At 46.4% G+C, this 27,089-nt stretch overlaps 1 protein-coding gene across 1 annotated transcript in view; it reads right to left on the reverse strand.

Moving 5' to 3' along the window:
- The window catches only part of EVC (EvC ciliary complex subunit 1), a 196,685-nt gene that overhangs the window by 32,021 nt on the left and 137,575 nt on the right, over positions 1-27,089 (reverse strand). Inside the window, exons 13-14 of the mRNA XM_040335407.1 lie at positions 7,330-7,439; positions 5,057-5,267 (exon numbers count right to left, since the gene is read on the reverse strand). Of these exons, the coding sequence (XP_040191341.1) occupies positions 5,057-5,267; positions 7,330-7,439 (321 nt within the window). The remainder of the gene's footprint in view (positions 1-5,056; positions 5,268-7,329; positions 7,440-27,089) is intronic.

Raw genomic sequence — 27,089 nt, forward strand, 5'->3', positions numbered from 1 at the left:
AGGCATTTACTAGAGGGTTCCACACACCCAATTACCATCCTCACGGATCACCGAAATTTACAACATCTAAAAGCATGTAAGACACTCTCAGCCCGCCAGGTCAGGTGGAGTCTATTCTTTGATAGGTTTGATTTTTACATATCCTATAGGCCTGGTTCACAAAACATCAAGGCGGACTCTCTGTCACGAATGCATGAGGACCAAGACAATGAGATTCCTCCTCTTTCTATTATCCCATCAAATCGTTTCATCGGTGTGTCCACCTCCTTCAGGCAGTTAATCTCTCAGTCACTCTCCAAAGATCACTCCTGCTTACCAAAGGATCTTACTAGGCTATCAGATGGTGTTTACACTTATAACAACAAGATTTATGTTCCCCCCAATTTACAACTCTTACTACTTCGACATCTTCATGACTCACCTTTAGCTGGCCACCCTGGGATCAACAAAACTACTCATCTCGTTAAAAGAGATTATTGGTGGCCCAATCTATCTAAAACCATTCATGAATATGTTAGTACATGTGAAATTTGTGCTCGCAACAAACATTCTAGGAAGCCCCCTTTTGGTTTACTCGCCTCCATTCCAGTACCTCACAGACCTTGGGAAGTTGTGTCTATGGACTTTATAGTAGATCTTCCCAGGTCTAACGGTGCCAATACCATCATGGTCACGGTAGACCTTTTAACAAAGATGGCACACTTCATCCCCCTGAAGAAGTTACCAACTTCCTTTGAGACAGCAAAAACTTTTATTGCCAATATTCTCAAACTACATGGACTACCTTCTCAAATCATTTCGGATCGCGGAAGCCAATTTGTTTCTAGATTTTGGAAAACCCTGTGTAATGCTTTACAAATCGACCACCGCATGTCTACTGCATATCACCCTCAGACAAATGGACAGACAGAACGTGTCAACCAAATTCTCGAACAATACCTACGATGTTATTGTACATATCTTCAAGATGATTGGTATCAACTACTTCCCCTTGCTGAATTTTCTTACAATAATTCTACTAGTTCTTCGTCTAGATTCACACCATTCTTTGCAAATTATGGTTTTCACCCCAACAGTTTACCAACCACTTACCCCCCAAATAGTGTTCCAGCAGTTGATCATTATCTCTCTACTCTAAAGGATACATTGGCCATTCTACGTTCCAACTTAGATAATGCTCAACAAAGACAAAAGCAATATTATGATGCTCATAGGTCGGTACCTCCTGTATATAAAGTCGGGGATTTGGTTTGGCTCTCCACCCGAAATCTTCACCTTAAGATTCCATCAAAAAAATTAGGCACCCAATTCACTGGACCATTCAAAATAACACAATTAATCAATCCGAATGCCGTTAAGTTACTTTTACCCTCAGATTGGAAGATACATTCTTCATTTCATGTTTCTCTCATTAAACCTTTTATTTCTAACCCATTTCCTAACAGGAAGCCATGCCCTCCTCCTCCTGTCGAAGTACTAGGTGAAACCGAATATGAAGTTGAAAAGATCCTAGACTCCAGGAAACGTGGTTCTACTCTTCAGTACCTGATACGTTGGAAAGGTTATGACCAATTTGATGACTCTTGGGAAAATTCTACAGATATACACGCCCCTCGCCTGGTTAGACAATTCCATCAAAGGTATCCTAACCGGCCCTCCCTTTCTGGGAGCACTGGTGGTGCCCCCTTGAGGAGGGGAGTATGTAACATCTCTGATGTTACGAACATCTCTGATGTTCCTTTTCAGCTTCCTCTCTGCAGAACGAGTACAGCTGTGCCTTGTTCAGACAGCTGCGCTCCGTTCTGCAAGACGTCCGCGTCACTTCCGGTGCGCGGACGTCTGCGTTCCACGATGGAACGCGGAAGTGCGCCCCAGCGTCCTTCCTCATTTTCCCCGCGAATTCGGGGCTATTTAAATGTCCCAGAGATGACGGTAGGGTGTTCCGTTATTGTGTCGGATGCCTGCCGTCACCTGGGAACACCCTGTCTGGTCCTACAACCCCCGGAGCTCCAGAGACCTCACCCTACCTGTATCCTGCCCAAGGTCTGCCTCTCTCCTGGTTTCCAACAAGACTCACTACTGCAACCCATTGCACCCTGTCTGTTTCACACAGATTGTTCCAGCATCCAGGAACCTGGGACTTCTCTACTCTCCATGTGCAGCCCTCATTCTGTGTACTACATGACTCAGCAGAACCGCAAGTATCATACCACTTTAATATCATAACCAGTCTACATATTATTTGCTTGGATTTGACAGTGCAATTATCGTTTTCACTATGTGCTCAGATACTTAAGAAGGACTATGCTTATCTCTGTATTAAGACTATCAATGTGATGTAACATTATAGTTGGACTATATTAAGAACTGTCGCCCAAACATAACAATCTGCTGAATACTGTCTATGTTAAATACAGAGGATTGCTCCATATTACCTGAGACACTATCACAGGGTTTTCCTTTCCTAGTTTAGCTTATGAGACAATAAGCTAGCTTTATGTTGGTTTCGGATTGAGGACGTGATGATTTAACCCCGAACTTTCTGATTAAATAGAGAGTGTGCTGGTGGTTAGACCTGAGAAGCCTCTGCAGCTGTGATCCAACACTATTAATTTAGTACTCAGATAGCAGTGTCATTACAGTTTCTAGGACAGTGCTAAGACACTCCCAGCCAATTCAAACTCCCTTGCACGTGCTTCTTCTCCCGTTGCTGTATCTTTGAGCTTAGCGATGCTCCTACATAGGCTATAGCAGTGTTTCTCAACTCCAGTCCTCAAGGCACCCCAACAGGTCATGTTTTCAGGCTTTCCATTATTTTGAACAGGTGATTTCATCAGTTTCACTGCCTTTGTAATTACCACAGCTGTTTCATCTGAGGGAAATCCTGAAAACATGACCTGTTGGTGCGCCTTGAGGACTGGAGTTGAGAAACACTGGGCTATAGTGTACAACATGTGTTGGGGTTTGAGAGCTTGCACCTGTGAAGGTAGGGTGAGCAGTGATGGGGTGGTCCCCGCTCTGGGAGTCTGGTACGCAAATGGCCTACACCTATAGCAAGACATTATTTAGTCAAAGCTGCACAGTTTATATCTGCAGGCGCGCCATACCTGCATAGGTAGTTTTTTTTGCTAAGGTTGAACTAATCCTTCAAAGCAAATATTTCACCAGCAACATGTGACCCTTGAGAAAGTCACGTGTCTAGTGATGTAACGCGTCGGGAGGAGCCAGTGACGTCACCCACAGTGCTTTATGGGGAGTGAGGAGAATAAAGCTGTATGCAACTGACCGCTCTATATGCAAGATTATTGCGGGCTATACATGAGTGCAATCACCTAAACCTTTATCTGTTTTTAATTTAATTCATCTGCGCAACGATGGTGTCTTATTTCTTTTGAGAATTGTGGCATGTGAAACATTGTGGCTTGAAGTATCCAGCGCATTTGGAGATCACCAGAGACTCTTATATTACCATCTGGATATCGCTCCTTAAATCAAATTAATCAAGACAGGTGTCTGTTTTTTCATTAAGGCCGGAATCACACTTGTGCGGTGCGAATTTCAGCTCTCTTATCTTTGCAGAGAGATAAGAGAAGTGTTCAGCAGATTAGCAATGTTTTAGATGCGAATTTGGAGACCTGGGAGGAGTTACAGGTGAGAGGAGAGTGGGGGAGGAGTGTATTGAGCTGAATGAGAGAAATTCCTGAAGAGAAATGAACACATCTGCGAATCAGCTGCGTACCCATAGAAGATAATGGGCTTGAATTCGCACCTGAGCCGCACCGCAAGGCATAAAATCCGCCCCCGTTTTTTCTGCAATGCGCAGTGCGAATGCATCGCACATATGTGAACCAGCCTCATTGAAAACAATGTATTTAGAAATGTTCTGCGTATTAGATGCGGTTTAAGCCGCAACCAATTCGCATAGGTGTGAATCCGGCCTAACTTTGGGAGGTTTTTTTTCACCTTTTGGTGGCGGAAACTATTTTGTCATTTTTATTTCATGATTTATTTGTGATATTCATTTATTTATTAGTAAGATTGTTTGGAGCACTGTGCAATATTAGGAAGTTGATTTTAGCGCATTATACATTTTATATACAACTCAAACTATAGAATGAATTCTGTTTAAGACTGGTTAGCTCACTCTGCAGCCTTGGCAGTCAGATATGTATAGCCAGATTCAGGTAGAGTTACGCCGGCGTATCAGTAGATACGCCGTCGTAACTCCGAATCTGCGCCGTCGTATATTTAAGCGTATTCTCAAATTGAGATACGCTTAAATGTTGCTATGATACGACCGCCTGCGCCGTCGTATCTTAGCTGACTATTTACGCTGGCCGCTAGGGGCGTGTACGCTGATTTACGCCTAGAATGCGTAAATCAGCGAGATACGCGTATTCACGAACGTACACTTGCCCGTCGCAGTAAAGATACGCCGTTTACGTAAGGCGTTTTCAGGCGTAAAGATAATCCACCAAAAAGATGGCGCAGTCAATGTTAAGTATGGACGTCGGAACCGCGTCAAATTAAAATTTTTTTACGTTGTTTGCGTAAGTCGTTCGTGAATGGGGCTGGCCGTAATTTACGTTCACGTCGAAACCAATGAGTCTTTGCAGCGTAATTTGGAGCATGCACACTGGGTTATGTCCACGGACGGCGCATGCGCCATACGCTCAAAACGTCAATTACGTGGGGTCATGCCTTATTGACATAAAACACGCCCACCTCTTCCCAATTTGAATTAGGCGCGCTTACGCCGGCACATTTACGCTACGCCGTCGTAACTTAGGACGCAAGTGCTTTGTGAATACAGCACTTGCCTCTCTAACTTACGGCGGCGTAGCGTATATGAGATACGCTACGCCTGCCTAACGTTAGGCACGTCTACGTGAATCTGGCTAGTAGAGTTTCTGATAGATTAATTTGGGCATTAATTAGGGACAAATCCAAAAAGGTTATACTGAGTGAGGTGCGCCTTTCCTCATCTAGCGCTGTCTCAAGTGGCACAACTGATGTCACCTTGCTGTAATTAAGGGATGCAGCCATGTCTGCTTACCATCTCGTTCTGGGTTTGCCATTGCTCCTCGTTCTGTAAGTGCCACTTGCCCTTTTCTAAGGCATGTTGCTCCTTCAGCTCTTGAACAATGACAATCTTTCTGGACATCCTCATCTGTGTGAGAGTTGCCATAGTAATAGTTCGAAGGGAAAGTGTACGCATGACAGATCTCAGCAAAAACTTGTGTCTTTGTACTGCGAGTCTGTGGGACCTGGAGAAAGGTAAGATGGAGTTACAATACAATTTACTGCAGACCCAGGTAACATAGGAAACATAAAAACAAGAAATCATTTTCACACTTAACGGCTACATAGATATTTCTATTTTCTGGAAGGTTTAAAATTAAAGTCTTAGGCCCGGATTCAGATACATTTTCGTATCTATCGGCGGGCGTGGCGTATCTCAGATACACTACGCCGCCGTAACTTAGGGCGCAAGTTCCGTATTCAGAAAGAACTCGCGCCTTAAAGCGGAGGTTCACCCTAAAAAACTACTTTCTACCATGCCATGCAGCATACTAGCGTCAGCTACAGTATGCCTTTATTTTATTTTTTTGCGCTGTACTCACAGTGTAATCCAATAATTTTGTTTTAGACACCCACGGGGAATTGGCGTTCCTATGATTGACGGCCGGCTATGGCGCGTCACGCTTCCCGAAAATAGACAGAGTAGGTCTCGGCTCTTCACGGAGCTATACGGCGCCTGCGCACAGACTAGGAGCTGACTGCGCAGGCGCCGTGAAGAGCCAAGTCCTATTTTGGCTATTTTCGGGAAGCTGGCCGTCAATCATGTTCCCCTCTTGATAGGAACGCCTACTCCCCGAGGGAGTCTGAAACCGATTAAACTGCGAGTACCGAGGAAAAAAAATAAAATAAATGCATACTGTAGCTGACGCTAGTATGCTGCATGGCATGATAGACAAAAAAATTTTTTTTTTTTAGGGTGAACCCCCGCTTTAAGTTACGGCGGCGTAGTGTAAATGTGTCGGCGTAAGCCCGCCTAATTCAAATGTGGATGATGTGGGCGTGTTTCATTTAAATTACTTGTGACCCCACGTATTTGACGTTTCTTACGAACGGCGCATGCGCCGTCCGTGAACGCTTCCAAGTGCGCATGCTCCAAATTACGCCGCAAACTGTCAATGCTTTCGACGTGAACGTAACTTACATACAGCCCTATTCGCGAACGACTTACGCAAACGACGTAAAATACGACGCTGTTCGTTTCCGACGTCCATACCTAACATGACTTACCCCTGCTTTATGAGGGGTAACTTTACGCCGGAAAAAGCCTTGCGTAAACGACGTAAAAAAATGCGCCGGGCGGACGTACGTTTCTGAATTGGCGTATCTACTTAATTTGCATATTCAACGCGGAAATCTACGGAAGCGCCACCTAGCGGCCAGCGTAAATATGCAGCCTAAGATACGACGGCGTAGGAGACTTTTAGGGAAATCTATGCGTAACTGATTCTAAGAATCAGGCGCATAGATACGACTCGCACACTCAGAGTTACGACGGCGTATCCTGAGATACGCTGTCGTAACTTGTATCTGAATCCGGGCCTTACTTTATATTGATACACTTATAAAGATAATTGTACTAATATAAATATATCTTATTGGGTCAAGATAAATGGTTTAACATGTTGATTCTGCATATGCTGACTTATTGATAAAAGGGTGCCAATTCATTTTGTTTTATTTATGCAAAAAAGGTTTAATTAATTCTGGTTTGTAGGATTTCCAGAGAGGGAAAAAGTATTTGATCCCCTGTTGATTTTGTATGTTTGTCCACTGATAAAGAAGTGATCAGTCTATAATTGTAATGGTATGTTCATTTTAACAGTGAGAGACAGAACAACAACAAGAAAAAAATGCAGAAAAACTAACGTTTCTTGTAGTTTTTTTTAAAAAAATATGTAGAAGAATACATATTGAACTAAATTGATTAAGAAATTAGATTTAAAAAAAATAACACAGAAATTTTAATGGATGGGTTTCATAGCAGAAAGTAAAAAAAAAAAAAAAAAAAAATAGGGTAATTTTTACATTTTTTTTGTTTTTTTTGTTGATGGCGCACAAAATAAAAGCTGCAGAGGTGATCAAATACCACCAAAAGAAAGCTCTATTTGTGGGGAAAAGGGACATAAATGAATAAAAATAAAAACAAAACGCAATCGTCCGTTAAAGCAACGCACTGTATCGTAACAAGTGGCCTGGTCATTAAAGGGGTGAAACCTTTAGGAACTGCAGTGGATAAGGATCACTTACTCCTCGTTGAGGCCAGTTAACCGATCTAACACATCTCCGGTGATCTGCTGTTGTGTCTCACATACATACTTATCAAGCATGGCTGACAGCGCTTGCTCTCGTGACCATAACTGCAACAAGAACAAAAAGTAAAGTTAAACTAAAAATATTTCATATAGCATAAGTAAAATAAATTAAAGCCATTTTTGTGAACCAGTTATGACAATGATGCAACTGACTTACCTGTGTCACGATCTTCTATAAAAAAAACAATAAGCTAATTTTAAATAAAAAACTTTGAAGCAAAATAAGGGTCAGTGCCCATCAATGCAGCCTGATCAATGCCCATCTGCAGCCTCAAAATTGCCCATCAATGCAGCTTGATCAATGCCCATCTGCAGTCTCAAAATTGCCCATCAATGCAGCTTGATCAATGCCCATCTGCAGCCTCACCACTGCCCATCAATGCAGCTTAATCAATGCCAATCTCTAGCCTCCCCATTGCCATGAATGCAGCCTGATCAATGCCCATCTCAGGGAGGGGGGCCGGATGAGCACCGTCAGATTACATATAGTAACAATCTCCTGTTTATTCAGCGGCCTCTTTAATTCAAAGTCCCGCCTCCTGGATCGGCTTCTATGATAGACAGAACACTGGTCCAATGCCGGCCCAGGAGATGGGACTTCCTATTACAGAGGCCGCTGAGTAAACAGGAGATTCTCACTGTATGTAATCTGAAGTCGCTTATCCCATCCCCCTCCCTGTTCTTTCCGATTCAGCCCAAATTGCAGTATCGGCATATAACATTACAACCGATTTGCAGGGTAAAAAAGTGAGTGTTATACGCCAATAAATACAGTATATATCTGTATGGCTGTTACAACTCAGTCCTCTGGGCCTAATGAACAGTCTTTCGGATGGGTTTGAACCATAAGTGTAGCCAAAACTATATTTTTATTTCTTTATATAGTATTAGAAAGGGTTATTCTGAAGAATTTTCCCCTCACTTCCTGTTCAACTGACAAGAAGCGCTAGAAAAAAATTCCAGTGGGAAGAGAAACAGCAACAAAAACACATGGGGCCAGATCCACAAAGAAGTTACGCTGGCGTCCTTAACTTACGTGGCGTATCCACAAAGAAGATACGCCACGTAACTTTGTTTTGTATCCACAAAACAAGATACGCCTGAAGCTGGGCTAGATCCGACTGACGTATGTCTTAGTACGCCGTCGGATCTAAGGTGCATATTTACGCTGGCCGCTAGGTGGCGCTTCTGTTGATTTCCGCGTCGAGTATGCAAATTAGCTAGATACGCCAATCCACAAAAGTATGTCCGCCCGGCGCTATTTTTTACGTCGTTTACGTAAGGCTTTTTTCGTCGTAACGTTACCCCTGCTCTATGAGGCGTACGCAATGTTAAGTATGGACATCGGGCCAGCGTAGAATTTTCCGTCGTGTACGTCGTTTGCGTAAAACGATCGCGAATAGGGCTTTGCGTAAATTACGTTCACGTCTAAAGCATTGACATGCTGCGGGTTAATTTGGAGCATGCGCACTGGGATACCCCCACGGACGGCGCATGCGCCGTTAAAAAAAATTTCATTTACGTCGGGTCAAGTAACTAACATAAAACAGATGACTAGTTACGGCGATTCACGAACGTACGCTTTACCCGTCGCTCTAAATTTACGTAGTTTCCATCGAGATATGCCGCGTAAAACTAAGGCTGCCCTCTAGGTGTTGTAACCCATGTTAAGTATGGCCGCCGTTCCCGCGCCGAAATTTTAAAATTCACGTCGTTTGCGTAAGTAGTCCGTGAATGGCGCTGGATGCCATTTACGTTAACGTCGAAACCAATGACGTCCTTGCGACGTCATTTAGCGCAATGCACGTCGGGTAATTTGATGGACGGAGCATGCGCAGTACGTTTGACGCGGGAACGCGCCTAATTTAAATGGTACCCGCCCCATTTGAATTAGGCGGGCTTGCACCGAGCGGATTTACGTTACACCGCCGCAAGTTTACAGGTAAGAGCTTTGTGAATCAGGCACTTACGCTGAAAACCTGCGGCGGTGTAACGTAAATGGGATACGTTACGCCGCCGCAGCGTAACGGATTTGTACCTGAATCTGGCCCATAGTTTGCTGCAAAGTGACAGGTGCACTTTGAAGACAAGGATATTTTCATCAGTTTTCGGTTTCTACCTCTGTAAGGCATCAGGGACAGCGTCAAGATGACAAGATGGTGCACCATCTGTTCTAAAGTTCATTGCATGATTAAGGCCTTGTGACTGGGATTATTGCCTCCATATGTAGTGGTATGACTGTGAAGCCACAGAGCACATTAGCTTGCTGGAGAAAGAACGCACTGAGAAGATGCAAACTATAAGTAATTAAACCGACAGTAACTGGTCATGCGTATAGTTTGAAGGTTTCTTTTGCAGCAGATTATTTTTGCTCACTATAAAATCCTTTTTTTAAAGTCCATTGAGGCAAACAGGAAGTGCTTCACCTTCGGGTTATGCTGTCCGCTACAGAAGGATTCGACACTGGCAACAAAACAAGAACTGTATGCACGCCAAGCATAACCCTGCCACTACCAGCATACCTCAGGTTTGTAACAAAGCAGTACCAAGGGAATAATCGTAAACATAAATATAGAGAGGTGGGATTGGTGTTCCTAAAAATACTTCAACAAAAGCTCATTCTGATCCATTGAGGGACCCAGGACATTGTTAAATCATTGGGTTTTAAAAAGCAGTCCAACTGAGGGGTGGACAACATGACAAACACATGTTACCAGGCCCAAGAAAAGCAGGGACTCAAAGAGCCAACTGAAGGACCTTATGCCCAAAGCTGGTATCAGATGAGGCTGAAAGGGAGCTGCGGTGGCTCAACGTGATTGGCACTGCGCTGACAAGCCATTCACCTCTGCAGCTAGGGGTTCAGATCCTGGTCTCAGCTACATCTGAATTGAGTTTGGTGGTCTCAGCCCGGCTCCCGGTGGGTGTGCTATGCAAGGTAAGCCTGCGCTTAGTACGCCCACCCCCCTCCCACAAAAACCACCACACTTACTTGCACTCGAAATTGGGTTAACATGCACGCACTTTGACCACGCGGTCTCTAAAAAAGAGAGGCGAATGACTAACGGTGCTGGTTGAGCGGGCTAGATCCTCTCACTCCCTTATAGGGAGTCCCTCTGCCCCGTTGGGCTTCAAAGTGGAGCAGGTAGGGCGGGCTGTGTGGGAGGACCCCCTCACACACCCACCATTGCCACCCGGGGCATGGAGAAAGGTGGCAGATTGCCTCTGGGGGAGGCCTGCCTACTCCCAACTCCTGCAGTCCGGCTCCTCTCAGCCCAGCTGCAGGAAGGAGAGGATTCATCCAGCAGAGAAACTCCTGGAGTGGAAGCCCCGAGACTTACACCAAGTGAAGTAAGCCTTCCAATTCCAATGATAGACCTTGTAAGATATAGATTTCCTTTTAGCATTGTAGGAATGGCATTTGCCAGAAGTCCTACTAGATCAGTGTACCACATCTGCCTAGGCCAGTCTACAGCAATGAGGATCACCAAAATGCTCTCCATCTGCATTTTGCAAAGCAGATGAGGACATTTAATAGAAAGAAAGTCTGTTGAATCTGGAGATCAGGAGGTCCACATCTAGCATCCCCCACCTGAGCTCCAGGTTCTGGAATGACCTCGGGCTGTAGGGATCACTCCCCCACGTCCAGGCACTGACACCTGAGGAACTCAACAGATGGATGGCCACGAGATGGGAGGCTTTACACCAAATTTAACGATACGGTCATCTACTCCACGAGTTCTAACAGTGATGAATCCACCATAGGCCTCCTCCTGTTGGCAGCAGTTTAACCTGAAGGTTAAATACTTTGTGTCCCCCATGAAAAAGGAAGAAAAATCATTTAAAATTTTCTTGCACAGAATATGTGGCTACTGTAAAAGCCACGCATGTTAACCTACAATAAAATGTGATAGATTTCTTGAATGATCTTTAGAAGGCAGTTGGGGACATTATTGAATATTATTTCAGAAGCAACACAATTCTTTATTAAAAGCCACACAACTGTGTTACTAGGACCCCATTGCCTGGTGCACAGGCAACATTTTACTGGCAGGTCCACCTTCCATCCTAATAAATAACTGTTTGGTAATATCTGGAGATTCATGTCTCATATTTATGCAGCTGGCCTGTGGAATTTAAGAGTGTGAAAGCTTCAGGACATGCATTGCAGACAAAGTCGAGCTAGCCCAGGATGGCTAGAGGCGATACTCAGTTCCCAATAAGTATGCACACAACAAAAACCAAAAATGCCCTTGGGACTTTTATGGCGCACACCTCAAGTAAAAAGTATAAATAATTTAACAAACATTTAAAAACAACAGTTCTGTTAATATAGAAAAAGAAAAAAAAAAACATATTAAAAAATCAACATATAAATCATTAAAAAATCAGGACCTGCATGTTTGTCTGTGGCTACAGCAAATCTGTGGGTGTTAAAACTAGCATGGTAATTTTAAGAGGATATCAGCCTGATTAACATCAAAACAACTGATGGAGGTACTTTGCATGCATGAGATTTTTTAATTATATATATCTATATATATATATATATATATATATATATATATATATATATATATATATATATATATATATATATATATATATTAATTTAATTAGTAGATCTTCTTGCTTTAATTGTAAATGGAATATGTTTGGCAGACATGGCCTTGGAGTTGACATCTGATAATGTGCACATAGGGCCAGATTCACAGAGGAAATACGCCAGAGTATCTACGGATACTCCGGCGTATTTTCAAATTTGCTGCGTCGTATCTTTATTTGTAATTCATAAAAAAGATACAACAGCTTTTGGCTAAGATCCGACAGGCATACGGCTTCATACGCCTTCAGGTCCTAGGTGTAATTTTCCGGCGGCCGCTGGGTGGAGTTTGCGTCGTTTTCCAGCGTCGGGTATGCAAATTAGCTGATTACGGCGATCCACGAACATACGTGCGTTCGTCGCAATCTCTTACATCGTCGCTAGTCGGTTTTTCCCGTCGCAAAGTTAGGCCTGCTTTTTCATGGCTTATCTTTAGAACAGCCATGTTAAAGTATGGCTGTCGTTCCCGCGTCGAATTTCAATTTTTTTTTTCCGTGTAAGACGTCCGGGAATACAAAACGACGTAACGCACATCGCCATTCAAAAAATACGCCGGGCCGCCGTAATTTCGCACAAAGCACGTTGGGAAATTTTCACATGGAGCATGCGCAGAATGTTCGGCGCAAGAACGCACCTAATTTAAATGGTACACGCCCCATTTGAATTAGGCAGGCTTGCGCCGGACGGCTTTACGTTACATTACGTTACGCAAGTGCTTGGTGAATCAGGCACTTGCGCTGAAAACTTGCGGCGGTGTAACGTAAAGGGGATACGTTACGCCGCCGCAAATATTCGTGAATCTGGCCCTTAATGTTTAGCAATGGCTGCTTTCGATTTTTTAACAAGTACAACCAGACTGTCTTCCTCTCATTGTCAATAATACCTGATGTTTCTATATAATATGTATATATATATATATATATATATATATATATATATATATATATATATATATATATATATATATATATATATATATATATATATATAGATATATATATAGATATATATCTATATATACACACACACACACAGTATGTATACACTTGTACATCATCAGGACAAAAAAAACAAAATAATATGTTGTACATCTCACTGATACATGGATCGGACTAGTAGTGCTAGCGGACTAGTAGTGCTTTGACCCTGTTGTGCCAATAGCCATCAAGGAAAAATAACCTTCAAATGACTAGTCTCATCTATGCAATCTACCCGGTACACAAATAATCCCCAGAATGCACAACTGACAACCACAGACTTACTCTGCAATCAGAAAAGAAATGGAAAAGGAATGACTGTTTATAGTCATCTCAAATATTTTATATTTTAAATATTTTTTACACCGTTTTAATGAAATGCAATTATTTAATTTGGTATACTATTTTAATAAATAATCTCCTTAGATTTTAGAATATACACTAACAAACGGACAACATGTGAAAAAAATGCAAATTACACATAAGAATGTAAAAAAATAATATTTTATAAAAGTATATGTTTATTTTTTTATAACAATCTACACATCACAGCTGCAACATGCTATAGGGCACAATTACTGGGGATTTAACCAGCATTGGCTTGTTTGGAAACAAAAGCTATGCATACTATTAGAAGATTTTTGTTTGATTTTTTTTTTTACATGTACTGTTAGGCCGCGTACACACAGTCGTTCCAAACCGATGAGAATGGTCCGACGGGCCATTTCCATTGGCTCACCGCTGAAGTGGCCTGATGGTCTGATGTGCGTACACACCATCATTCCAAAAACCGATCGGGTCAGAACGCGGTGACGTCAAACACACGACGTGCTGAATAAAACAAAGTTTAATGCTTCCAAGCATGCGTCGACTTGATTCTGAGCATGCGCGGTTTTGAACCGATGCTTTCTGTACTAACCATCGGTTTGGACCGATCGGGCAGCGGGCCTTCGGTTCGATTTTAAAGCATGTTTTAAAATTTTCGACCGAAGGACAACAGACCGATGGGCTATACACACGGTCGGTTTGGACCGATGAAACTGAACCTCGGTCCATTCTCATCGGTTTTGTCCGACCGTGTGTACGCGGCCTTAGTGGGGTCAAATCGAGGCACGTTTTCAACTGCAGAGATGGGAAATTTCAAAGAAGCAAGATTTTTTCTTGAACAATCACATTTCATACAGTGCATGTGGTTTTTGTTTGGCAATTCCATTCATCAAGATCAAATCTTAAAAGCAAACAACATTTTGAACTTGTTTCGAATGACATTTGTGAGCCGTCAGGACTTTTGTAGGAAAACATTTGTTCAAAAATCTAATATTGTATAGCCAGCTGAAGCCAGATAATGATTGGCTGTCAGAGATCCCAGGATTGGGAACTATGCTGATTGGTTCCTGTATCTGAAAAGGCAGTTATCACATTCACAACTGCCATGCCCTAGGACATTTATTAATGTAGCTTCAGCACGACAGCATGCTAAAGAATGCAGAGTGCAGCAGCAAAGCAGTTCATAGAATTGCATCTCTTTATATAGGCTGGCAAGCTCAGTTGGCATGTTAGGCTTCCACGTTTACATGCCACGTTTATTTAACCACTTCCGGACCGCCGCATGTACATTTACGTCGGCAGAATGGCACGTACAGGCACATTGGCGTACCTGTACGTCCCTGCCTAGACGTGGGTCGGGGGTCCGATCGGGCACCCCCCCGGTACATGCGGCGGTTCCCGTGGCTGTCCGAGCGATCCGGGATGAGGGGGCGGCTGTTTGTTTTTGTCCGCCCCCTCCGGATCGCTTTCAGCCAATCCACCCGCTCCCCCGTGTGCCACTTCCTCTGCCTGTGTAAACACAGGAAGAGGGAAGTGATGTGATCTCTCCTCTCGGCGGTATTTTCAACCGCCGCTGAGGAGAGATCACATCACACAGTGAGTCTGCACAACACTACACTGACACACCAGTACACGCAGGCACATTTAACCCCTTGTGATCAACCCCCCACCCCCCCCCCCCTGTCACAGTGTCACTGAAGGCAGTGATCATATATGTACTGATCACTGCATTTAGTGTCAGTGTGACAGGCAGTTAGTGTTAGGTCCAGGGTAGCCCCCGTACCCCCCCCTAATAACGTTTTAACCCCTTGATCACTGCCCTAGTTAACCCTTTCACTCCCTATTGCCACTGAATACATTTTGGCCTAAATGTTTGACTAAAATTTAGTTTATTTGATTTTTTTTTTTCAAAAATGTCGCTCTATTTTTGTATATAGCGCAAAAAATAAAAATCGCAGAGGCGATCAAATACCATCAAAAGAAAGCTCTATTTGTGGGAAGAAAAGGACGCAAATTTTGTTTGGGAGCCTCGTCGCACGACCGTGCAATTGTCTGTTAAAGCGACGCAGTCCTGAATTGTAATTGGGTCATTTAGCAGCATATTGGTCCGGTCCTTAAGTGGTTAATGGCCAATAACGAAAAACGTCTATAAACGAAACACTGCTAAACACGGGTTACCGCGTTTAGTCGCGCTTGGCAGCTGAAACGTGGAAATCTTCGGCATCTGAACCCATTTTTTTTGCTTTCAAAGAAATGCTGTTAAATGCAACAGCCTAAAAACAGCAATAAACGAGACTGTGTACATGGTCACATAGGATAACATTGAAGGAGTTCAGGGGCAGTTGAAAAAAGCGGCCAACTGCCTCTGAACGTTCGTTTAGCAGCCTTTCCGTATACATGGGGCCTTAAAGTCTAGTGTAAATCCCATTTGAGCCTGTATGTTACAGACACAGTCTGCGGGTAGACTGCGGGCAGGACGTCACCCCCCCCCCCCCCCCCGTTGTGTTCTGGGAACACTTGGCTCCCAGAACACAGCGGGAGCCAATCAGCAGGCGCAGCGCGACTCGCGCTGTAAGGAACCGGGCAGTGAAGCCGGAGCCCTTCACTTCCTGGTTCCCTCACCGAGGATGGCGGGGGGGCAGCAGAGTGACGAGCGATCGCTCCTCCTCCGCTGCGGACGGCGCTGGAGTCCGGGACAGGTAAGTGTGCTGATATTAAAAGTCAGCAGCTGCAGTATTTGTAGCTGCTGGCTTTTAATATTTTTTTTTTCAGCTCACATCCTCTTTATAACTTCAATATGCAGGATTTGTTTCCTAAATAAAAAACATGTTTTACAATGCAATGCAGGCATATGACTGCAAGAAGTCTATTGAAATTATGCAAAGCATTTTCATAGACAGCAAATAACCTTATTATACGACTGTCAATTGCTTTATTTCACACAGTGATTGAGATACAAAATGTTAACCCAAGCAGAATCGTCCACATTATCAGAATCTCAAGCATCTGAGTCAGTCTAAAGCTGGTCATACACTAGAAGAAAAATTCTCTCTCAATCAGTGCAGCCAAATTATATATACGGTAAATGCAAAATAAACTGTGTTGCTACCTATAACACTTTAAGGTGATTCCACCACACCTTCTACCACAAATTATATAATCAAATTAAGTGGAGCGCAACACAGTCTCTTGTGATAAACTAACAAATTGTGTGTACAAAAAATTATATATCAAATATAGTCCATACAAAATATTCAATCCATGCAAGAATAAATGCAAAAATTTGAGTTTATAATAAAATAAAATCAGTCCTGCACCCTAAATAAATTTGTGTAGCGCCCTGCTCCCAAATGACTGGGCGCTATGCTAAATTTAGAGGGTGTCTGAGCCGATAATGTGGCTCAGACTGTATGATTTATTCTAAATTAGCCTTTGTCCTGGCTGTGCCGATAGCATTTTCCCACTGTTGCCTGTGGGGGGCGATACCCCCACAGGTCAGTGTTGGAACATGGGCAAGCCATTGACTATTGAGTGTCTCTCCTCTGGAACAGCCCAGTGGGAGTGGTGCCCCGCTGTGCATGCCAGGGAGGGATACTTAAGGGGCAGACGTCATATTTTGAGGTCCTTCGCCTCGTGGCCCTCCTGGCATGAGGTGTGTGTTGTGCGATTTCCAGCCCGGGACCACGTTAGTCCGAGACTGCATCTCTACTAGTAGGCCCAGTTATGTTGACTGGGGCCTACGAATCGAGAGGGATCCCAAGCTGTCCATCTGAGTGAAGGAAGCTGAACTTAATGAAGGAAACTGGGGTAGGACCTGCCCTGGAGGAGACAAAGCGGAAGGCTTATGTCTCGGGATAGGCCTGGTGACCTTATTAAGGAGGGATCCACAACTCAAGTTGTCCTACAGTTCGCAGGGTCGGCTTAAAGGCTCTTTAACTGTAAGGCTGGAAGTTTGGGGTCACATCCTGTGGCAGAAGACTGTTAATTTTGTTCTCAATCAGTCTGTAGCAGAGACGGTTATTAAACTGGTTCGTGCATCATTCCGGCTACTAGGCCAAGTGAGCAATACCCACTTAAGTGGAGTGGTGAATGACTTTGGAGTTTAGGGGTTTTCCCCAGTGATCTGTACTGACTTTCTTCCCCTAGACAACAAATGCTGAGGTAACGTGCAGGCCTGAAATCTAACCAGCAGCTCCTACGGGGGTAGTGATACATTTTCAATATAAGTGACCAACTCTTTTCACTTCTTCACAACTTGTGCTCATCCACCACCAGGTAAAAAACTTGCTCACCTCCAGCAAGTTTAAAACATGCTCATCTGTGTCCTCCAACTGGTATTGATCCCAAAACCGGCAGACCTTCACTCACTCCCCTCAGACTCTGGATGGAAGCTCCTTCCGATTCCAAACCAACTCGTATGACATCCAACATATATTATATTGGACAAAAGGGCAACAACCCAGTGCTCTCCATTTAAAAAAAGTTTTAATATCCCCCACTGATATAAAACACTTACCGGAAAAAAAATGTACAATGCGCTTTAAAATATATCCATCAGCCAGCTCACCACTTCACTCGTACATCGGCAAGACATCACGGGCGTGGCTCCCCCCTCCTAGAAGCATTGCGCCCTCTGACTGGGCTTCCTCAATAGGCGCTACTTGTAGCTAGTTCAGACACACATCTAGCGGAGTTGATGACCACAACCTTGTGGGTCAGAGCAGAGAGAGAAAGGTCTCTGACAAGTTTAGATGGGGACTTCTGAAGTCCCAAAAGGAATGGGATTCAAAGTAAAAAATTATTGAACTGGTGAGATCAAATATGAGACACCCTGCAAGTTCCTACTTAGAGAGTGGAAAGCCAATGGTCACTCAAACAGAATAGAAAGACCTGAACCTTGATGGTACTAAAGGCCAAGTGTTGGTCCAGGCCCAACTTAAAAAAAAGAGAGAATTTGCCCTTATAAAAAAAAACACCTGGATTGAAAGCCCTTATGGCCCGTACACACAATCCGAAGATCGGATGAAAATTGCCGTCCGAGGAAGAATCGTACGATTTTCGGATGGCGTGTACACTATTTTCGAGAGCCGATCAGGACAGTTCATCCGATATTTTTGGATTGGACAAGCATGAAAATTTTCCTCATATGGTACAAAATTGTACGATTTTTGTTTAGTCAGTATAGTTGTCGTCCAAAAATACAATACATATACATTACAACACATGACATCACTTCCGATTTTTTTTTTCTGTCGTACGAGAATTTTCGTGACATTAAAGGGGTTGTAAAGGTAAATGTTTTTTCACCTTAATGCATTCTATGCATTAAGGTGAAAGAGGAGTCTTGGTTGAAGAATACGAGTTGCTAGAAAAATCATAGGTTAGTCTTTAAAGTAACTGAAAAGAAAAAAGACACCCATACTCCTAACACACTAGCAAAAAATGGAGGCATGCTGGTAGCAGGAGTGCTTTTACCCTTGGCCAGCGTACAGTTTTTTGTTTGCCAGTGTCCAATTCTCCTGAATGCAGAATTATAACATGAAGGTTTAGGACTTTGTCTGTTCCTTGATGCAGGGCCGTTTGAAGGAATTTGGGGGCCCAAAGCAAAATAGACAATGAAATTTGTTTTCAAGCTGAAAGACAACAAAATACACTGGCACTAGACTATAAGAATCATTAAAACTTCAGGGGGTTACTAATCTCTCCTTGGAGGGTGTTTGTGGGAGAGTCCAGAGCTGCAAGAAAAAATAGTACCCGGAAGTACCAATGGAACACACTAAAATCAGCGCTCATGGCTCTCAAAACATTCACTATGGGGGCGTGGCCTGGACATGGCTGAGTGAAGCTGTACAACATCTGAGCTCCCGGCCTGATCCCCCAGTTTAGTGCCAAAAATCGCCTTGAAACCGGCATGAACCCTAATAAAAGGTACGGGACCAGAGCAGCATCGAAGGGCACCCCGTCGGGGAAGAATACCGGCGAAATTTCGAAGTATTTCAAAGCCCTGCGGGACGTCTCCCCAGATCCGGTCCTACCGGAGACACGAGACCCTCCACGTGGTGGAGAAGAGGACCCGCGCTCGCAGTTATCAGGCCCCGGCGGATCAGAAGACTGGTTTACTTTCAGCCAGACACCTGCGGAGGTCCCCCCTCAGGGAGAGATGTCGGGACTACAGGCCCCGGAGCTGACTAACATGGACCCGGCCATTAAGGCCCTGCTTCAGGCCTTACCGACAAGAAGTGACATCGAGACCCTAATTCTAAAACTCGAGGAGACCCATAGAAGAGACATCCAGGAGGTGAGAGGGGAGGTCTCCACCCTTACCGACCGGGTGACCTCGGGCGAGGAGTCTGTCTCATCCCTGGCGGAGCGTGTGGCATCGCTGGAGCAGTCCCGGGATCAGCACCGGGAGGCGGCCATCACCCTGCAGCTCCACCTGGAAGAGGTGGAGGACAGAAGCCGCCGCAGCAATCTGCGGATCCGCGGGCTGCCTGAGCCCGCAGAGGCAGAAGATGTCGGCGCTAAAATATCCGGGATCTTCCGAGACGTCCTGGAAGACCCGGGAGCAGTGATTATCCTGGATAGAGCGCATAGAGCGCTCGGGCCTAAACCGACGGATCAGGACAGACCACGGGACATCGTATGCCGCCTCCACCGCTACAACCAAAAGGAAGACATCCTCCGCAGAGCCTGGGACCTGGGGGATATCGAGGTGGACGGGGCACAGGTCCGTATCCTGCCCGACCTTTCCAGGGCGACCCTCCGCCGGAGGGCGCTGCTGCGCCCTCTCTTGGAACTCGCCAAACAGTCGGGACACACGTACCGCTGGGGATATCCACTGACGGTCACCTTCCGGAGGGACGCCGGAGCCTTCACCCTCCGGAGCACAACAGACCTCCCGGACCTCTTTCGCTTCCTGGGATCCGAGCCTATCCAGGTCCCGGACTGGCTCCAATTTTTCCCTCGCCCGACAGGCCGATCGGGCGCACCAGCTTACGGAGGGCCCTGGAATCCACGCCAGCAGAGAGGGAGACGGCGTCGCCGCTCGGCCCGGGAGGGTGCGGCACGTGAGTAGGCCGTAGGCCGCATGCCAGAAACTCCCACCCCTGCCGATTCAGCATCCGGCTCCGTGACACCCCCCTCGATAATTTTAAATCACCCCTCCTGTTATTGACTCCCTTGCGACGCCCGGAGGCACCCCCCCCCCCTGACTGCCTTGCTCGTAGCCGCCCCGCTAGCGGGTCTTTGCTTTTGTTGGAGTGCCTGGCATTCCCCCCTTCCCCCTTTTGGATGGACCGGACCCTGGGAGCGCTTGACTGAACGACCCCCCTACTGACAGAGAGTGGACCTGTGTGCTGAATGTTTCTCCGGACGATCCGGATCCGGACAGGGTTGAGGCCCGACAGGCGCTGTGCAGGCTGCTAAGGTGGCTCCCCCGCACGGGAAGAAGGGAGCCGAGTGGGGAGGAGATGAGAGCCGGGGACCCGGTTCTGGCATTGCCCCTTACGCGGTAGTGGACATGGGGCTGGCGGGGGGTGCCGCGGGGCAGGGGGGGGGGATCGGGAGGGAAATACTGAGGGGACCCCGCATTACACGGAGGAGGCCGCCCCCCCTCTGGGGTACACGACCTGGGATGGTGGTGGTCGCAACCGTTGCCTAGGGGACTGAGTCATGTGGACCGGGGGCCCCCGAGGTGCCCGCTACTGTTCGGAGGATGCCTGAGGGGAGATGCTCTTTCTGTTAGACAGGGGACGGGAGATGGACTCGGAGGTTAGATGGACCCCCAAAGTCAGGAGGACGATATCCATAGTCCAGGGTGGTCCATGACCACGGGTTTCTTGTTTGCACTTTCCGCACTAACCTGCCTTTTCTAGTTAAATGTACTTAAACTGTAATTTTCGCTGCTGGTTCTGTTAGCATTATTGTTTATATTATAGCATGCCGGTTCATTTATTGTAATCTTATGTTAAACAGGTGTTGGCGCAGATGGGGGGGAGGGTCGGGGGCTCGTTTACTGTCCCTGTTTAGTACATCTCCCCCACCTAGGGCTGCGCTTGTTTCCTGGGGATAACCCAGAGAGCGCTTATAGCTGTATTCGGCTACTTTAGTAAAAGCTCCTTTGAGGCCCCATCTGGGACCTTCCCTTTGAGCTCCTTTTCTTCCACCTTTCTCTACCCTCTCCCTCTTCTCCTTCTACCTTTCTGATCCCTCTTTCCCGCCCTACCCCCCCCCCTAATCTAGACTACTAGTGTATTCCTCCACCAGGGCGCATTCGCCCAGCCCCCCCCCCCCCCATTGCACGAGCATGGACGTACTGAAGGTGACGACGTTTAACGTCAAGGGTCTTAACACCCCAGAAAAAAGACGCATGATGCTGCAGGACATGCGGCGCATGGGAACAGATGTGGTACTCCTCCAGGAGACGCATTTTAAGAAATCTAACCTACCGCTCTTGAAAAACAGCTTCTTCCCCACGGCGCACCATTCTCAATATACGGAGGCTAAGAGTAGAGGCGTCTCTATACTTATTTCCGCGCGGGTGCCTTGGACACACCTGGATACTCTGTCAGACGGAGAGGGACAGTTCCTCTTCCTGAAGGGCAAGATAGGAGACAGATTGGTCACGTTTGCTAACCTTTATGCTCCTAATGCTCAGCAGGATGTTTTTCTGAGAAAATCCCTGATACAACTCAGGCGTTTTGCGGAGGGCCATTTGTTGCTGGGGGGAGACCTGAACGTATCCCTGATCCCGACCGAAGACACGTCTACTGGAAGGTCATCTTCGACCCGAGATATGCGGAGGCGTATTGACGCTACCCTACACTCGTTGCAACTGACAGACGCCTGGCGTCTTATGCATCCTGGGGAGAGGGATTATACCTTTTTCTCCAGGACCCATCAAACGTACTCGAGGATTGACTACTTTCTCTTACCACACGGGCGTCTAGACGCGGTCCGGGACGTTGAAATTGTCTCGATCACGTGGTCAGACCACGCCCCAGTAACCCTGAGATATTCTTTTTCTGAGTCCATGGGGGGTCAAAGGCCACAGTGGAGACTCAACGAGGGGCTTCTACAAAACACTGAGGTTATGACAGACGTCGTCACAGAACTGGGGCACTATTTTGCCACTAATAATACCCCCGACAGTGACGTGGGTGTAGTGTGGGAGGCACACAAGGCGGTGATCCGGGGGGTACTCATCAAGCACGGCGCGCGATTGAAGAAAGAACGTTCGGCACAATTAGACTTGCTCCTCACTAAGTTACGGACGTTAGAAACCACACATAAACTAACCCCGAGTAGACAAGTCGGCGCGGAACTGGATGTGATCCGCTCACAGATCACGGATCTTCTGCACTTTAAGGCCAAAGCGGCTCTGCAGATATGTCGACGCTATACCTATGAGTCGGGTAACAAATGCGGCAGGTTGCTAGCTAACACACTGCGCTCACGTCGACTGGCCTACTATATTCCACATGTGCTATCCCCCACGGGGCAGAAGCAGTCCACTCCACAGCAGATATCTCGGGAATTTAGGCAGTTCTATAGCTCTCTTTACAACCTGACTAAACCCCCCACTCCGGCGGACTCAATACGAGACTATATCACCAAGTCCCGAATGCCCTCTCTACCCACTGAGGCTAGAGACAGCTTAGAAGACCCGATTACACTACCAGAGATCCAATTGGCACTGAAAAACACCAAACAGGGTAGGGCCCCTGGTCCTGACGGCCTCACCATTGCGTACTACAAAACTCTGCTCCCAACAGTGGGGCAACATATGGTGAGGCTGTTCAATGAGTTAGGCGCCGGGAAATTGTTCCACACCACTACACTGCAGGCCCAAATATCCGTGATTTTAAAAGAAGGTAAAGACCCCGCTTGCTGCGGTAGCTACCGCCCCATATCCCTCCTTAATACAGACCTTAAATTATTCACCAAAATCCTGGCATCTAGACTCCAGGGACACCTCCCGCGTCTCATACATCTGGACCAGGTGGGCTTTGTGCCCACGAGGGAGGCCCGGGACAATACGATCAAGGTGCTCAACCTTCTGCACATGGTGTCCTCCAGTAAAACACCTAGCCTGTTTGTCGGTACGGACGCCGAAAAGGCGTTTGACCGAGTGGACTGGCAGTTCATGATGTCCACCTTGGAGCACATAGGACTGGGAGATAAAATGAGGAGTTGGGTAACGGCGGTTTACAGTGGACCGACAGCACGGGTGAGGACTAACGGGACGCTATCGGACTCCTTCCCAATAGCTAATGGGACGAGACAGGGGTGCCCCCTGTCACCCCTTCTATTTGCACTATCGTTGGAGCCCTTCCTGTGCCACGTCCGGCTGAACTCTGACATTAAAGGCGTAATTACCACGAAAGCACATTATAAATTTTCCGCATATGCGGATGATCTGCTGTTCACCCTCACGGACCCCGATAACTCACTCCCGGCCCTTTTCCGGGAATTTGATACTTACGGCGAGCTCTCCAACTTAAAAATTAATCGGACGAAGTCAGAGGCCATGGGTATAGGGATCCCACAACAACAGCTAGCCCGACTTAAAACTGGGTTTAACCTGCAGTGGACGGAAGTGGCGCTAAAGTACTTAGGGACGCACATCCCCCCTTCCCTTACGCATCTATACCGACTGAACTTCCCCCCCTCCTGACGGAGGTCCGGAAACTATTGACTCAGTGGACCGGGGGACTGCACTCCTGGGTGGGTAGATGTAACATCTTAAAAATGACAATCTTACCCAAATTTTTATACCTCCTACAGGCCCTCCCGATCCACATCCCAGGGGACTATTTTAAACAGGTCCACTCCACGTTTATTCAATTCCTCTGGGCGGGGAAAAGATCACGAATACAGAGAGCAATCCTCTCCCTCCCTAAGCTACACGGAGGCCTAGCCTTACCGGACATCCGGACCTACTACCACTCAACACACTTAGTAAGGTTAATTGACTGGTGCCGCCACGGACAAAACAAGCTGTGGACACAGGTCGAGCAAAGTCAGGTCAGAACTCCTTTAAACCGTGCCCCGTGGTGCTCAGCTTCACTTCCCTCAACGGTGATGAGACACCCGTTAGTGGGGAACACGATCAAGGTCTGCGCGAATCTTTTCACTCGGCTCTCTCTGACTTCCAGGAACTCTCCTCTCAGACCTATCATTGGACACCCGCTCTTTGAACCGGGCTTACAAGACAAGAGATTCCTTGACCTCGGTAGAGCCGGCCTCCTGCAGGCGTCCCACTTCAGCTTGGGAGGGAGGTGGAGATCGGCAGTAGAACTGACAGACCCAGACGGAGCATACCGTCTTGACTTTTTCAGAGCGAACCAGCTGACCCACTTCTTGAACAGCATACCAGCCCCACCAGCAGGACAGACACCACTGACAGAATTGGAGGAGATGTGTGAGGAGACTGGAGTGCTCCCACACGCTCTCTCCGTGCTATATGCCATGTTGATCACCCCCTCCGGAGACTACCAGATACCGGCCCTGGCAAATTCCAGCCCACCACGAAACAGACCATAATCCGCTTCGCGCACAAATCATCCTTGTGCGCGAAAACCCAGGAGACGAATTACAAGGTTCTTACCCGTTGGTACAGGACCCCGGACCTCCTAAAGAGACTGTTTCCCGACACTTCCGACGCCTGCTGGAGATGCCAGCGGGACAGGGGCACTTTGCTCCACGTCTTCTGGGCTTGTCCACGGATCAGGGACTTCTGGGGAGAGGTACGCCGGATCACACAAAAATTCACAGGGTACGTGGTCCCGGATGATCCGGCCTACTTCCTCCTGCACGCAACCAATATACCACCGGGAGTCTATAAGACATCAGTGGTGCGCCACCTTTTGGACGCAGCCAGGGCCTGTGTGCCTCTCCGCTGGAAGTCCCCTCACCCACCGACTATTGCTCTCTGGCTGAATAAAGTGGACGAGATCAGCCGAATGGAGGACCTGGTCCTCTCCAGCCAACAGCGCCAGGAAACATACTCTGAGACGTGGCAGCTGTACAACATTTTTAAATACTCGGACGAAGGTCAGAGCCTACGAGAGGTCGACTGCCCGACCTCGACTCAGCCGCAGGTATAGTGCCTGTTAGCCTATTCTAGACACGCAGAATATCCGGAAACGGATTAGATACACCTTACGCCCTTCGGGGTGCTTAACACCGACCCTGCTCGTGCAACCCTCCCCCCCTCCCCTCCTTTGTACTATACCCTTTTCTACACCTCTCTACTTTACTTTCTAAACTTTAACTCTCCTTCTTTACTGAAAATGGTCCTGGAGGCCAGTCCGACCGGAACGCGCTATCAAGGCAGGTAGAGACAGCTTTGAACGCTGGGGGACACATCCCCTCTGGGGCCTAAGTTACACTTTGACGCCCCACTGAAATAATGTTTATTTGTTTATGGACTCATGTACGGAGTTGTATATGTATACATGCTATTTTATCTCTGCTGTTATTATTGTATACTGATGGTCCGTGTGGACTGGTTTCTTTGCAGATAAATAAAAAATTTAAAAAAAAAAAAAACATTCACTATGTACCCAAAAAGTGTGGAAAGTAGGTCCATTTATTGATGAATCCAATCCAAACATAGAGAAATATTAAAATGACATAAATAGTCCATGTGTGTAGATGAGGTACATATGAAATGAACTACAATGTATAATCAGCAAGTTGCTACCCTGGAGCACAAAGGGTTAAGGTTTCTGGAGAGCAGCTCCTCGGATGGGAGAAAACCAAACAGTACCTTGGGGCTGGCTGTATGTGATCGGTGGTGGAGAAGGAGATGACTGAATCCTCCGAAGAAAACCGTGCTGCCCGGGACTACCCACACGGCTTGTGGCTCTCAGAGGAGGGAGGTAGAAAAATCCTCAAACGCGGACCGTGCTGACCGGAGCCATAGCACGGCTGAGACCAAGACCACACATGCACCACAATTTGTTTTCAAGCTGAGAGGGGGGGGGGGGGGGCAGAGGGGTACTGCAGAGTTTATTCTAGTTGAGGAGCAGGGGGAGCTGCTGAGTTGTTTTTTTTAAGGTGAGAAGGGGGGGGGGGGGGTTCCTGCCGAAAACGTGACATTTGTTTTCAAGTTGAGAAGAGGGGGGGTTAATTCAAGTTAAGAAGCGAGGGGGGTTGTGCTGAGGGGTGGGGGGGTTTGCCGAAGATAACTTCTTAGTCCTCCTTTCTCCTCCCGTGCAGTGAGCGAGTTAAGAGGGGGGCCCCAGGCCAGCTCGGGGGCCCCAAGCAATTGTTTGGTTTGCCTGTCCTGTCGCAACGGGCCTGCCTTGATGGACGAAAAAGAAATATATATTTCAGCTGGATTTAGGGTTTTGAAGATTCTTCAAAGTTACATTATAGTTTTCCTAAGCCAATATAAAGACAACCTGCAGGTATTGACCTGGTAGTGCCGTTTCTCCTTTATCTTTTCCCCAGGATACTGTTTATGCATAACATTTACATGGGTATATAGTCATAGGTCAAGTTGCTGCTAATATTGTGTGGAATAACTGACAGCGTTAATTACATTTCTCCCAATAATTACATTAATTAGTGAGTGCGAGGTGCCAGGAGATGTCTGGCACTTTCTGCTTAGTAACACCTGTCACAGCAGCGATGCTTGCCATTACCTGAGAATTAATATCATCCGCTACTTAGCTGGGATATGAAGAGAAAACAAATCACCCCAGAGAAATGGAAATGAATGAACAAATTAACACAGGAAATGTCAGTCTTCTCTGCCGACAATGGCTTCTAGTTCATCGTGCA

This window comes from Rana temporaria, chromosome 1, assembly GCF_905171775.1.
Source record: "Rana temporaria chromosome 1, aRanTem1.1, whole genome shotgun sequence".
NCBI lineage: Eukaryota > Metazoa > Chordata > Amphibia > Anura > Ranidae > Rana > Rana temporaria.